The sequence below is a fragment of the Schistocerca nitens genome, chromosome 11 (genome assembly GCF_023898315.1).
Source record: "Schistocerca nitens isolate TAMUIC-IGC-003100 chromosome 11, iqSchNite1.1, whole genome shotgun sequence".
Taxonomy (NCBI): domain Eukaryota; kingdom Metazoa; phylum Arthropoda; class Insecta; order Orthoptera; family Acrididae; genus Schistocerca; species Schistocerca nitens.
In genome coordinates this window covers 56,501,039-56,514,778 of record NC_064624.1, presented here as the reverse complement: position 1 = coordinate 56,514,778, position 13,740 = coordinate 56,501,039, and the positions used below count along the sequence as shown (strand labels likewise).

Here is a 13,740-nt window from a genome sequence, read left to right as displayed (position 1 = left end):
TCCTGCATATCAGCAACACTGACTGGCAACTACCAGCTGCTATTAGAGCCGACCGACAGGCCACAGCAGGGACACCGACGAGCTCGCCCACAGACGCACAAACAAACTGTCAACATTACCTTACACTGTGCATCCCATATATGACCTATCGGACACAAAAAACGATAATAAACCTAACTGTTGCAGGTTGCTGTCGCTGAACGAGAGCTCTACACTGGCACCCAGTGCCAGCCTCTGAGCAATACAACTGCACAACGTCAAAAGTATCGACGTGCACGATACCCACTACTAACAAAGCCTACCCTTGCACGATGTACCGCAGGCAGCAAGACATCCGCTACTGCTCTTACCACCCGACCTAACTATCGCAGAGGTTTTTTTCCCTCGGCTCTTGCCTTGGCACTTTTTTCCTCTGCCCTTCATTCGGCTTTGACCCAATTTATCTCCAGATGGTTAATGGTTAACCTCAACCAGACGTACGCAAACATCGCAGTAACCACATCCTGCGAAACCTCACATTAGTGAAAACTAACCCTTATGCAGAGATTGCAGTAGACCTATCGAGTTGGCCATCATGCCGGTGTGGGCATGGAGGGGCTCCACCACCTTTCGGAGAAAAAAAAAAAAAAAAAAAAAAAAAGCCATTGCAAATGTGAGATGGTGGTAATTTAGTAACTGGTGCAACCATCAGGACGTTGAATGCAAGCACCCAAATGTGCACACATTGTATTATACAGATGCCAGGTGCCAGTTTGTGGAAAGGAGTTCCATGACTGTGGCACTCGGCCAGCCAATACAGGGACGGTTAACGCTATTTGTGGACAACTCGTCTGATAATGTCCCGTACGTGCTCGAGTGGAGACAGATCTGGTGATCGAGCAGACTGAGGCAATATGTCGACACTGCAGATAATGTCGAAAAACGCCCCCTGGAATGCCGTTCTCAGATGGCGGCACAACAGATCGTATCACCAGGTCGACATACAAGTTTGCAGTTTGGGTGCACAGGATAACCGTGAGTGTGCTTCTACTGTCATATGAAATTGCACCCCAGACCGTAGCTCCAGTCGAGTGTGTCTAGCACACAGACAGGTTCGTTGCAGGTCCTAAACTGGCTTACTCCTAACCGAGCCACAGCCGTCACTGGTACCGAGACAGAACCAGCTTTCGTCAGAAAACCTAACAGACCTCCACCCCGCCCTCCGACGAGCTACTGCCTGACACCACCGAAGTCGTAAATGGTGGTAATTTGGAGTCAGTGGAATGCACACTAGGGCATCTGTATTGGAGTTGTCCTCGAAGTAACAGATTTGTACTGCTGCTCAAATTAGTGCTGCAGATGCAGTATGATGTGACAGAGCCATACACTGAATACGACTGTCCTCTCTCTCGGCAGTGGCACGTGGCCGTACGGGGTGCAGTCTTCTCGCAACTGTACATTCTCACCACCACCACTGCCAGCAATCGTGTACCGTGGCTACATTCCTACCAAGTCTTTCTGCAATATCACAGAAACAACGTAAAGCTTCTCGTAGCACTATTAACGACCTCGTTCAAACTCGGCAAGGTGTCGATAACAGAGTCTTTGTCACCTTGGAGGCATTCTCGACTGACAAATTCACCGCATCAAATCTCGAGGATAACTAATACTCACAACCATTACTGCATGTACTTAAAATCTGAATAGACGTAATCTTTCAGATGCATAAACATGCCTACCAACTTTCATTTATGTCCTTCTCGGTGTTGCAATTTTTTCCCCATCAGTGGATTCCAGAAACAGCGATTGTGTGGGACCCAACTCACTTTATTTGTTCACGAGACCCAGAAAATATTAGATACAGGCTCCCAGGTAGATGCCATTTTCCTCGACTTCCGGAAGGCGTTCGATACAGTTCCGCACTGTCGCCTGATAAACAAAGTAAGAGCCTACAGAATATCAGACCAGCTGTGTGGCTGGATTGAAGAGTTTTTAACAAACAGAACACAGCACGTTGTTCTCGATCGAGAGACGTCTACAGACGTTAAAGTAACCTCTGGTGTGCCACAGGGGAGTGTTATGGGACCATTGCTTTTCACAATATATGTAAATGACCTAGTAGATAGTGTCGGAAGTTCCATGCGGCTTTTCGCGGATGATGCTGTAGTATACAGAGAAGTTGCAGCATTAGAAAATTGTAGCGAAATGCAGGAAGATCTGCAAGGGATAGGCACTTGGTGCATGGAGTGGCAACTCACCCTTAACATAGACAAATGTAATGTATTGTGAATACATAGAAAGAAGGAACCTTTATTGTACGACTATATGATAGCGGAACAAACACTGGTAGCACTTACTTCTGTAAAATATCTGCGAGTATGCGTGCGGAACGATTTGAAGTGGAATGATCATATAAAATTAATTGTTGGTAAGGCGGGTGCCAGGTTGAGATTCATTGGGAGAGTCCTTAGAAAATGCAGTCCATCAACAAAGGAGGTGGCTTACAAAACACTCGTTCGACCTATACTCGAGTATTGCTCATCAGTGTGGGATCCGTACCAGGTCGGGGTGACGGAGGAGATAGAGAAGATTCAAAGAGGAGCGCGCGTTTCGTCACAGAGTTATTTGGTAAGCGTGATAGCGTTACAGAGATGTTTAGCAAACTCGAGTGGCAGACTCTTCAAGAGAGGCGCTCTGCATCGCGGTGTAGCTCGCTCGCCAGGTTTCGAGAGTGTGCGTTTCTGGACGAGGTATCGAATATATTGCTTCCTCCTACTTATACCTCCCGAGGAGATCACAAATGTAAAATTAGATAGTTTCGAGCGCGCACGGAGGCTTTCTGGCAGTCGTTCTTCCCGCGAACCGTACGTGACTAGAACAGGAAAGGGAGGTAATGACAGTGGCACGTAAAGTGCCCTCCACCACACACCATTGGGTAGTTTGCGGAGTATAAATGTAGATGTAGATAATTTATTATTGATTTCAGTAAACTGTGAAGGGAAGAATGACGAGGTACATCTAATGTTATACACAGCAACATAGCAGCACAGTGTACTGCAGCAAGTCACACTACAGCTCTGTTATGACTCACAAAGTGGAAGCCTGTACTAGGACCAGAATAACGAGCCAGTACCGGTACCTTGAGGATCCTGCGGCCGAGCGGCGTGTCCTGTCGGGCGCGCCGGCGGCGGCTGCCCTCCTGGGTCCAAGTGTGGTACTCTGCCTGGTCCACGCCTGGCGGGGCGCAGCAGTACAGGAGCTTCCCCGAGATGAAGTCCTTCAGGATGTAGCGCGCCGAGCGCGGGTTGTCGGGCTGCCCGTTCTGCGTCATGAAGCCGCGACAGTCTGCAAACGGGACACACTCGCTGGAGACGGGGTCGGCGCTCGGACGCGATAAGTTATTTCGAACAGAATGACCTCCTCTGTACCGACCGTAACGTATTCTCGTAACGTCGGTACCGTGTCGAACCCGACTCGCACTTTTCTCGCGCGACGTACAGAAAGTTGTGGGTCGGGGTGGTCGGGAAGGTGGAGTATTTCTCAACTTCTGGAAGCATTTGCAGACGTGCCGAGTATTAAAATTTTTCCGCAATTATCACAATTTCTAAGCTAAAATTACAGTCTTACGGGAGGCCCTTATAAAGTTACAGATTTCACTATTTCATTTTAGTAGTCTGACAATACAGTATTTTTCATTGCCTCATTTTGTGAACCGGTATCATTTCAGAAATAATGCTCAACTCTTTTATTGTGTGTTTAGCACAGATTATATAGTAGAGAGGGATTCAGTAAAATGTAGACACTCTTCGATAGTAAATGTTAATGAAACAAAACAACATACCATTACAATTCTTGCACAGGGGGCACTTATTTTGCACGTTCAAGTGATCCTCCATTAGCAGCCAAACAATGTCGATGCCGCTGAATTGCTGACCGAACTACAGGTATTAGTGCCGCCAGTGAGATAGCCGTACGGGAAGCCTCAACGGTTTCTTGTTGCTCGTTCGGTGTAGCTGGCTTCTGTTGATAAACGTCATTTTTCAAGGTCCCCATAAGTATAAGTCAAGAGGTGTGAGGTCTGGAGACTGTGGTGGGTAGTCATCAGCTCCTCTTCAACCTATCTATCAGACATCTGGGTAGATTTCCATCCAAGTATGCTCTGATATCTATATGGTAGCAAGGCTGAGTGCCATCATGTTGTAGGTAAAATCTTTCATTTCCAAACACCTCTCAGGTGGGAGATAAAACTGATGTCTGTAGCATATGAATATACACCTCACCAGTTACGGTACCATCCGAGAAGGACGGGCCAATCGAACTGTGCGATGTTCAAATGTGTCTGAAATCTTATGGGACTTAACTGCTAAGGTCATCGGTCCCTAAGCTTTCACACTACTTAACCTAAATTATGCTGAGGACAAACACACACACCCACGCCCATGGGAGGACTCGAACCTCTGCCGGGACCAGCTGCACTGTCTACGACTGTACCGCCTCAGACCGCTCGGCTAATCCTGCGCGGCGAACTGTGCGGTGACAGACCACACCGTACATTAACAGGCTTGTCCCCATGAATGTGAGCATTTTCAGGAGTCCAAACCACACAGATGTGGCAGTTTACTGTACCATTCAGTTTGAATTGCACCTCATCAGTCCAGATAACCGTCCCTGCAAACTGTTTACCCTTGCGAAGCGTGACTTCGAGTCACTCCTAGTACTCCATCCTTTGGTCCAGGTCATCCTCGTTCGTAGCGTGCAGTGATCTCGGAATATACACTTTTGACCTTTCCTGAACAGTACTCTCAACTTCAAATTTACCCCAAATACGATAAATCGTTGTATGTGTCGGTGGCCGAGTTCCGTACAAATTAAGCCATTGCAGTTGTGCCTCCGTCACATTTTTGTACTTCCAGTCCACTTCAATACAGCCTTGGATTGCTCAAATGATAGTTTAACTTCATTCACTGCTGCACTGTCATCTGCTGGAAAATGTGCAGCAAGGTCTGTTGAGAAAGCAATGGACTATGCTACCACTCAAAACTGCAACAACATGCCATTTTGTTCCAAAGATATTTACTATCAAAGAGTGTATTTTTTTCTGGTCCCCTCTGTATACACAAACACTTCTCTACTACAGTGCCGACTTGCTAACTTCACAACTGTGGGTGCATAAACTTGTAGTTCGGTTGTGATTTGGCATACCTATGTATACACTGTGACATCACTGTCGAGTGTAAAGCAATTGAATAGTGTTTAAATTAACTCCCTAAGTTCTGGACATAGATGACTGAATTTAATGTTTAATGTAATTGTTTCTTTTAGAGTCACAGATACTCTGCCATAGTATTTCTCCTATTAGGTATCTTTCTCGTATCCTCACTATTACATCACAACTTTCTTGAACACATCATTAGCAACCGCAAGTGCAGTTACCGTGCGACTAGTGACATACTCTTTTCTGTGTTTGTGGAGCATTACACTTTTTATCCTTCACAAAATATATTCAGTTGTTTGTGTGTAAATAATGATAGTTTTGAGTCATTTTTCTTCAATAACATTTTCAATTCTGCTATACGGTTAATTTGATAGTGTTATGTGGTTAGTCATGCTGCTTTAAGAGAAAGTTTTGTTTTACTGAAATGCAGGTAAAATGTACGGCATGTATTTATTATACAACGTTCTTTGCGTTCAATAATTAAATATGAAGAGATTTTTAGTTAGTTTGACTGATTGCAGTAATTCAGGAACTTATAGTGGCGAAAATGGCCATGGGGGAAAAAAGGTCTTATGATTTAAAAATAAACATCAAATGATACAAAAGAATATCTGTGCCTCATACAGTCACAAAAGTCTAATCGTCGTGTATTCTGCACCACTTGTTCACACAATATTGTTATCTGTTTAAAAGATGGACAGTAGATTACTACAACAAAAGAGGCATTTGACCTAGGTTTTATAAGTACTTTTTTGTTAACATGATTGTGTTTTAAATATCAGTGTACACTTCCATTATGTTTGCTTGTTACACTTTTTTTTTTTTCTAATTTTAGACATAGCATGGAAATTCTTTGTATCATTAGCAGTCCTGAAGATATATTTTATTAATGCAACACTCATGATGAAAGTTAAGTTTGCGGTTTGAGACAAAGCAAGCTGCGGTCTCTCTTTACTACCTCTCTTACTTTGCCATCTGCCTCCTTAAATTCATTTTATTTTCATTTTTGACTACTTACCATTAACATACATGAGTATAACCTGTATTTCCATAAAAGAGAAAGGTTGGCCCTCAGTTTTAAAGAATATAGCACCAGATCTAATTTTGTGCTTAATTTTGTGTATTTAATCAATTTCCAAATTTATTTTGATTATTCCTGGTTAATATCTTTTGTTATAGGGTGAAATGAGTAATTATTTCGTGAGAGATCCCATTGTTGACTCATATACAAATATAAATTTTGTAATAATTATAAACACTTGGAAGAAGAACTACTAAAATTCTTGGAGTATTTATTTGGCTCTATTTGGAAACATATTAGCAAAGCCAGCCCTTAATTCCAAAGTAATTACCAGGTTTGTAGAACTATATCTATTAATTTCATTATTTAAACAAATATTTCAGCCTAACATTTGTGATGGAAGGAACTATTAAAAAGGAGGAATTTTTTCAACATATTCAGTTAACTGAATGAGTTATGTTTTAATTGTAATTTCTGTAAATTAAACATCGAATAATGTAACAGTACCTATTATTGTCAGGATATATAAAGAAGAATCATGATAGAAGGTTGTATACATGGAAGAACCCTGGAGATACTAAAAGGTATCAGATAGATTATATAATGGTAAGACAGAGATTTAGGAACCAGGTTTTAAATTGTAAGACATTTCCAGGGGCAGATGTGGACTCTGACCACAATCTATTGGTTATGACATGTAGATTAAAACTGAAGAAACTGCAAAAAGGTGGGAATTTAAGGAGATGGGACATAGATAAACTGAAAGAACCAGAGGTCATACAGATTTTCAGGGAGAGCATAAGGGAGCAATTGACAGGAATGGGGGAAAGAAATACAGTAGAAGGAGAATGGGTAGCTTTGAGAAATGAAGTAGTGAAGGCAGCAGAGACCTAGTAGGTAAAAAGACGAGGGCTAGTAGAAATCCTTGGGTAACAGAAGAAATATTGAATTTAATTGATGAAAGGAGAAACTATAAAAATGCAGTAAATGAAGCAGGCAAAAAGGAATACAAACGTCTCAAAAATGAGATCGACAGGAAGTGCAAAATGGTTAAGCAGGGATGGCTAGAGGACAAATGTAAGGATGTAGAAGCTTATCTCACTAGGGGTAAGATAGATACTGCCTACAGGAAAATTAAAGAGACCTTTGGAGATAAGAGAACCACTTGTATGAACATCACGAGCTCAGATGGAAACCCAGTTCTAAGCAAAGAAGGGAAGGCAGAAAGGTGGAAGGAGTATATAGAGGGTCTATACAAGGGCGATGTACTTGAGGACAATATTATGGAAATGGAAGAGAATGTAGATGAAGATGAAATGGGAGATACGATACTGCGTGAAGAGTTTGACAGAGCACTGAAAGACCTGAGTCGAAACAAGGCTCCCGGAGTAGACAACATTCCATTGTAACTACTGACCGCCTTGGGAGAGGCAGTCCTGACAAAACTCTACCATCTGGTGAGCAAGATGTATGAAATAGGCGAAATACCCTCAGACTTCAAGAAGAATATAATAATTCCTATCCCAAAGAAACAGGTGTTGACAGATGTGAGAATTACCGAACAATCAGTTTAATAAGCCACAGCTGCAAAATACTAACACGAATTCTTTACAGACGAATGGAAAAACTAGTAGAAGCCGACCTCGGGGAAGATCAGTTTGGATTCCGTAGAAATGTTGGAACACGTGAGGCAATACTGACCTTACGACTTATCTTAGAAGAAAGATTAAGGAAAGGCAAACCTACGTTTCTAGCGTTTGTAGACTTGGAGAAAGCTTTTGACAACGTTAACTGGAATACTCTCTTCCAAATTCTGAAGGTGGCAGGGGTAAAATACAGGGAGCGAAAGGCTATTTACAATTTGTACAGAAACCAGATGGCAGTTATAAGAGTCGAGGGACATGAAAGGGAAGCAGTGGTTGGGAAGGAAGTAAGACATGGTTGTAGCCTCTCCCCGATATTATTCAATCTGTATATTGAGCAAGCAGTGAAGGAAACAAAAGAAAAATCTGAGTAGGTATTAAAATCCATGGAGAAGAAATAAAAACTTTGAGGTTCACCGATGACATTGTAATTCTGTCAGAGACAGCAAAGGACTTGGAAGAGCAGTTGAACGGAATGGATGGTGTCTTGAAGGGAGGATATAAGATGAACATCAACAAAAGCAAAACGAGGATAATGGAATGTAGTCGAATTAAGTCGGGTGATGTTGAGGGTATTAGATTCGGAAATGAGACACTTAAAGTAGTAAAGGAGTTTTGCTATTTGGGGAGCAAAATAACTGACGATGGTCGAAGTAGAGAGGATATAAAATGTAGACTGGCAATGGCAAGGAAAGCGTTTCTGAAGAAGAGAAATTTGTTAACATCGAGTATAGATTTAAGTGTCAGGAAGTCATTTCTGAAAGTATTTGTATGGAGTGTAGCCATGTATGGAAGGGAAACATGAACGGTAAATAGTTTGGACAAGAAGAGAATAGAAGCTTTCGAAATGTGGTGCTACAGAAGAATGCTGAAGTTTAGATGGGTAGATCACATAACTAATGAGGAGGTACTGAATAGGATTGGGGAGAAGAGGAGTTTGTGGCACAACTTGACCAGAAGAAGGGTTCGGTTGGTAGGACATGTTCTGAGGCATCAAGGGATCACCAATTTAGTATTGGAGGGCAGCGTGGAGGGTAAAAATCATAGGGGGAGAGCAAGAGATGAATACACTAAGCAGATTCAGAAGGATGTAGGTTGCAGTAGGTACTGGGAGATGAAGAAGCTTGCACAGGATAGAGTAGCATGGAGAGCTGCATCAAACCAGTCTCAGGACTGAAGACCACAACAACAAACATATAAAGGCCTGATTTTTGGTCCCAATACAGTAAATCCATGGCCGATTTTCAGACGGGAAGTCTGTATAGTTAGAGTAACAATAATGCATTAACATAACAATGGAATTAGAGTAACACAAATACACCGAGTGTTAAAACAATTACAGTGCCTGTTCAATTTATTTGAGAAATAGTGTCACACATATCATATTATTCTGCCAGGTTTTTTTACTGCTCGTAGATGTTCAACAGCAAACTACTGTAGCAGTATGCTAATGTTTGCCTGCAACCTATTAATGAGGCTTATCAAAATTTGCCAATAGTAAACTGGTCATATAACTGTGTAATATTGGTGGGTTGTGAACAGTGAAAGTAAAGAACTATGAAACGCAAGTGTGCACCTGTTGACTACACCATTTACAGTAGTCAGTGTTGAACTTCCAACCCCCATTTTTCAGACAGTTTAACAATGCAGTATGTCAATGAGGAAATGAAGCAGGTGAATATCACAAGTTGTTTGAAAACTCCTTTCACTGTACTTGTCAATTAGGCAACGTTTTTAAGCATTCTGTCCTTTGAAAATTTTTATCTTATTTCGCAATCCAATAACTTTTTCCTTTAAAATAACATTTTCATTTCATATTTTGAAAAACACTATATTCATATTTAATTTTTAAATTTGGGCAACCTTCCTTGTCTTCCTCACTAAGGGTTAGAATATAGCCTCCACTCATAGCACAAAAAAAGCACATCCACTACTTTCCTTTTACACACATACACTTTCTCAGATGGGTGTACAGACCAGTAGTGTGACTTGTGAAATGGAGAAGAACAGAACTTTTATACGACATATGCCAAATGCCTCAAGGCTCAACATGACAACCAAGATTACAATATATTACATTTGTCACAAAACCGTCTTGTCTTTTGTTTTCATTCTCGGTGTGTGTCTTCACTCTCAGACGTCAAGCCCCTGCCGAGCTGTGACATCGAAACATTAAAGGCCCCGCCCACAGCAGGTGAAGCCGTTTACCTGTCGCCACCTCTTGCTGCTTTCTCGTATTCGAAACCTCACGTTTAATGTCTGCACATACGGAAACAAACACCTGTGCATAGTACATGTTTCATTACTTATTCCCTACTTAATACTCTACTGTCACTATCATATTTCCTCATACTACAGAATGAGTGCAAAATGTCGTTTGCTTAAAGGGTGTTTAACACTTCAGGTGGAAACAATGAAACAGTGGAAAATCACCATTATTGTTCATTGCTGGCATCAGTATTCAAACTTGTGGCACCCACAATAGAAATGGCACATTGTCACACAATACGCGACGTCATCATCAATATTCGTCATTCAAAGACATTTTCAGACCAAGTTTGGTAATGTGGTACCACACACTCACACCACTGCTAGCCGGGCAAAGCAATTCGAGGAGGAAGGCTGCGTAAGCAAGAAGAAAACCCAGGGCAGCCATCGGTCAAGAATGAAGTGGTGGAAAACATTCGTATGGTCTACAAAAGAAGCCTCGACTAATCCGTGCATCGTGACAATGGAGAAGTGAAAGTGACACACTCAACAATGTGGCATGTATTGCACATGCAGCTGCAGTTCAAAACTTTAAGAATTCAAATGTTTCAGGAGCTAAAATTAGCCAATAAACCAAAAGAGAAACAACAGTGGATTGCTTTTCATGCAGAGGTGGAGGTGGGTGGTTTTGCACGAAGAAGTCACATTTACATGCCCAAGTGAACAAGCACAATTTGAGAATACGGGGTACACAAAACATGCACGCACGTCTGGAACGTGAACATCATTCTACAAAACTTAATGTTTTCTGTCCGTAATAACTTCAGTCAGTTTTTCTTCATAGACTCTACAGATACGACCTACCTCAATACACTTTCTCTCTGGTTGCTAGCTCAGTTCACATCTGAGGTACCCGACTTCATTTTGCAGCAGGGTGGAGATCCGCCACATCGGCACAGCCTCGTACGTGAACACCTCGACGAACATCTTCCACAGTGTCGGATCGGTCGCGATGACTCGAATGGTGTGCTGTTCACGCCACGGCCCCACAGACCACCTGACCGATGGATTTTTTTTCTTTTGGGAGTGCACAATTTACGGCAGCTAAGCTACCGTATAGTCTGCACAGTTAACTCCACTAATCGGGCAAGTCGAAACAAATGCGGCAGGAAATGCAGTGTCAGATAGACATTGACCATGTCACAAATGGACCCCACATCCAACATCTGTGAATGTCCTTTCTGAAAAACTCATTACATTGGTCTCAGAAATAGCTTTTTTTGTCCCATTATTTAAAATTAATGTTCACACAGTCACAGACTATACACTGAACAGTATGTATGCTGTATGTGATACACAAACAGAAATCAGAGCACAGAGGGAAGGTAAGAGTGGGTGGAGTCCCCTAGAAGAACATTCAGCTAGCTTTGAGGCAGCTTTGGGAAATCACAAAACTGACATCCTAAAATGAATGTAAATGAAACAGAGATGACTCAACATAAGGCAACTGCCGACACGCCACGAGTAGGACGTACATTTAACTGTGTGGAAAATGGCAAAAGGGCCTTACAGGTGTCAGAAATGCATCAACCCTTTCCAGAACACTGCATATTCAAGTCAATATAGTGGCAGCCACCCCAAATGGGTAACAATAGACACTTAATATTACAATAACTATAATTACTGATATCACATACTACAAACTGACGAAAATCTTCACACAAATGCTGCCCTTAACTTCCAACTGCACAGTAATTTTATTGTAAACATTCACATTGGTGATATTATCCACAAGTACCGTATTTACTCGAATCTAAGCTGCACTCAAATCTAAGCCGCACCTGAAATTTGAGACTCGAAATTCAAGGGAAGAGAAAAGTTTTAGGCCGCACCTTCAAATCGAAACAAATTTGGTCCATTGTAATATGAGACACAATTTAGGTCGAATGAATGACAATACAGCTACAGTAGTTTGGTTCGAGTCATAAGCTTTGCAGTTAAGCTTTACCAGGTAGCCATCGCTATGCATAAGGTGCTCCATCCGTATTCATACGGGTACCCTTCCTTTTTCGCGTGCTTCGCCTGGTTTGAATTGATTGCTTATTTTTCTTTGATGTAAGTGCCGATCTCTTTGTTATAGGTGTTTACGTCACTCTAAGCTGAAAATGCATTATTGTACTATGTCATGCACTGTTTGTCGCATTCTGATAATGAGTTTTTATGAACTGACTGCGTGTGATAGAAGCTGTTGTGAAGAAGAGTTTAGCAAAAATTTTTCTCCGTTTGAAAATCTTTGCAGATGCCTCTTTAGTACATTACATTCTGCACAGAAATTAGAGTCATCTTAGATTTAAAAATCTAGTCAGTTGTCGTGCTTCATTTCTGACTGTATCACCATCCGGCATAAGAATAATATGAATATAAACATGGCATGATATGTATATTGTTCCACGTTTGCTGTTGTCTCACTCTACTTTCATAGTTTATTAGGCAGACAGGATGTAAATGAGATAGCAGCAAACACGAAAGAATACATGGCAAAATGTTTATATTTGTATTATTCTTATGATGAAGAGAATACTGCATGTGATTCACAATTCATAAAAGTTCCTATTAGCAACCATCTCTTGTCACAGATAGGAAAAAATTCAGAACTTCAAGTTGGCCATATTGACAAACATCCCAAACAGTCTTGCCAGCCGGATTTTCATAGTACATTGAAAAGCTGTTACATTCAAAGATGAACAATACAGAACTTGTATTTACTTCGTTGGATAATGTATGAAAATGCAGTGGTCGAAACTCGGTGCGAAGAAAAAAGCTCGTCTTCCACCTCTTTTTTAAAAAAAATTATTTTCTGACACCGAGGTTTTGGCGTTAGTATTTATCTTTGTGACTGCAAAGCATGCCTGCGGTGCACTACACATATTTGATAGCAGAAGTTAGTTGTGGCAGCACCTATCAACATTTTTCAGAACTTCCGCTTACTTTGCACTTTATTCTAAGCCGCAGGCGGTTTTTTGGATTACAAAAACTGGAAAAAAAGTGTGGCTTAGATTCGAGTAAGTACGGTAGTTGTTATACTGCAGACATCCGTGGATATATCTACCTCAGTGCAGACCTCTTATTACAGTACTGTTGTGATTGCCAATCTGACAACTGGTTTAACATAGTTCTCTATGCTAATTCATTCCACTAAAGCATCTTCATCTCTCTGAAACTACTGCAACCTGTTTACCACAGTCATGCATTTTTCTACCTGTACAGTTATTCCCCCCCCCCCCCCCCCCCCAGCCCACACACACACACACACACACACACACACACACACATTCCATTACCAAACTGACTATTCCTTTATGTCTTACCAACTTACACCCACTTCTATTTGTGTTGTGCCAAAAATTTATTTTCCCTTAATCTGATTTTGTACCTTTTCATTAGCCATCCCATCCACCCTCCTAATTGTCAGCATTTTTCTGCAGAAATACACGTAACACACTTTTACTACGTTCTTGTCTGCAAAATTTATCATCTGTATTCCACTTCCGTACAAGGAAGTATTCCATTTAAAAACCTTCACAAAATACTGCTCAACGCTTACGTTTATATTAGATGTTAGCAAATTCCTCTTCTTCAAATGTGCCTTTCTTGCTACAGCCAGTCCACATTTG

The 13,740-nt window shown here is 41.5% G+C and overlaps 1 protein-coding gene across 2 annotated transcripts in view; it reads right to left on the bottom strand.

Moving 5' to 3' along the window:
• LOC126213339 (large subunit GTPase 1 homolog) overlaps positions 1–13,740 on the bottom strand; it is a 171,014-nt gene that overhangs the window by 45,536 nt on the left and 111,738 nt on the right. For both annotated transcript variants that reach the window (XM_049941036.1, XM_049941037.1), the window contains exon 9: positions 3,119–3,324. In XM_049941036.1, coding sequence (XP_049796993.1) covers positions 3,119–3,324 — 206 coding nt within the window. The remainder of the gene's footprint in view (positions 1–3,118; positions 3,325–13,740) is intronic.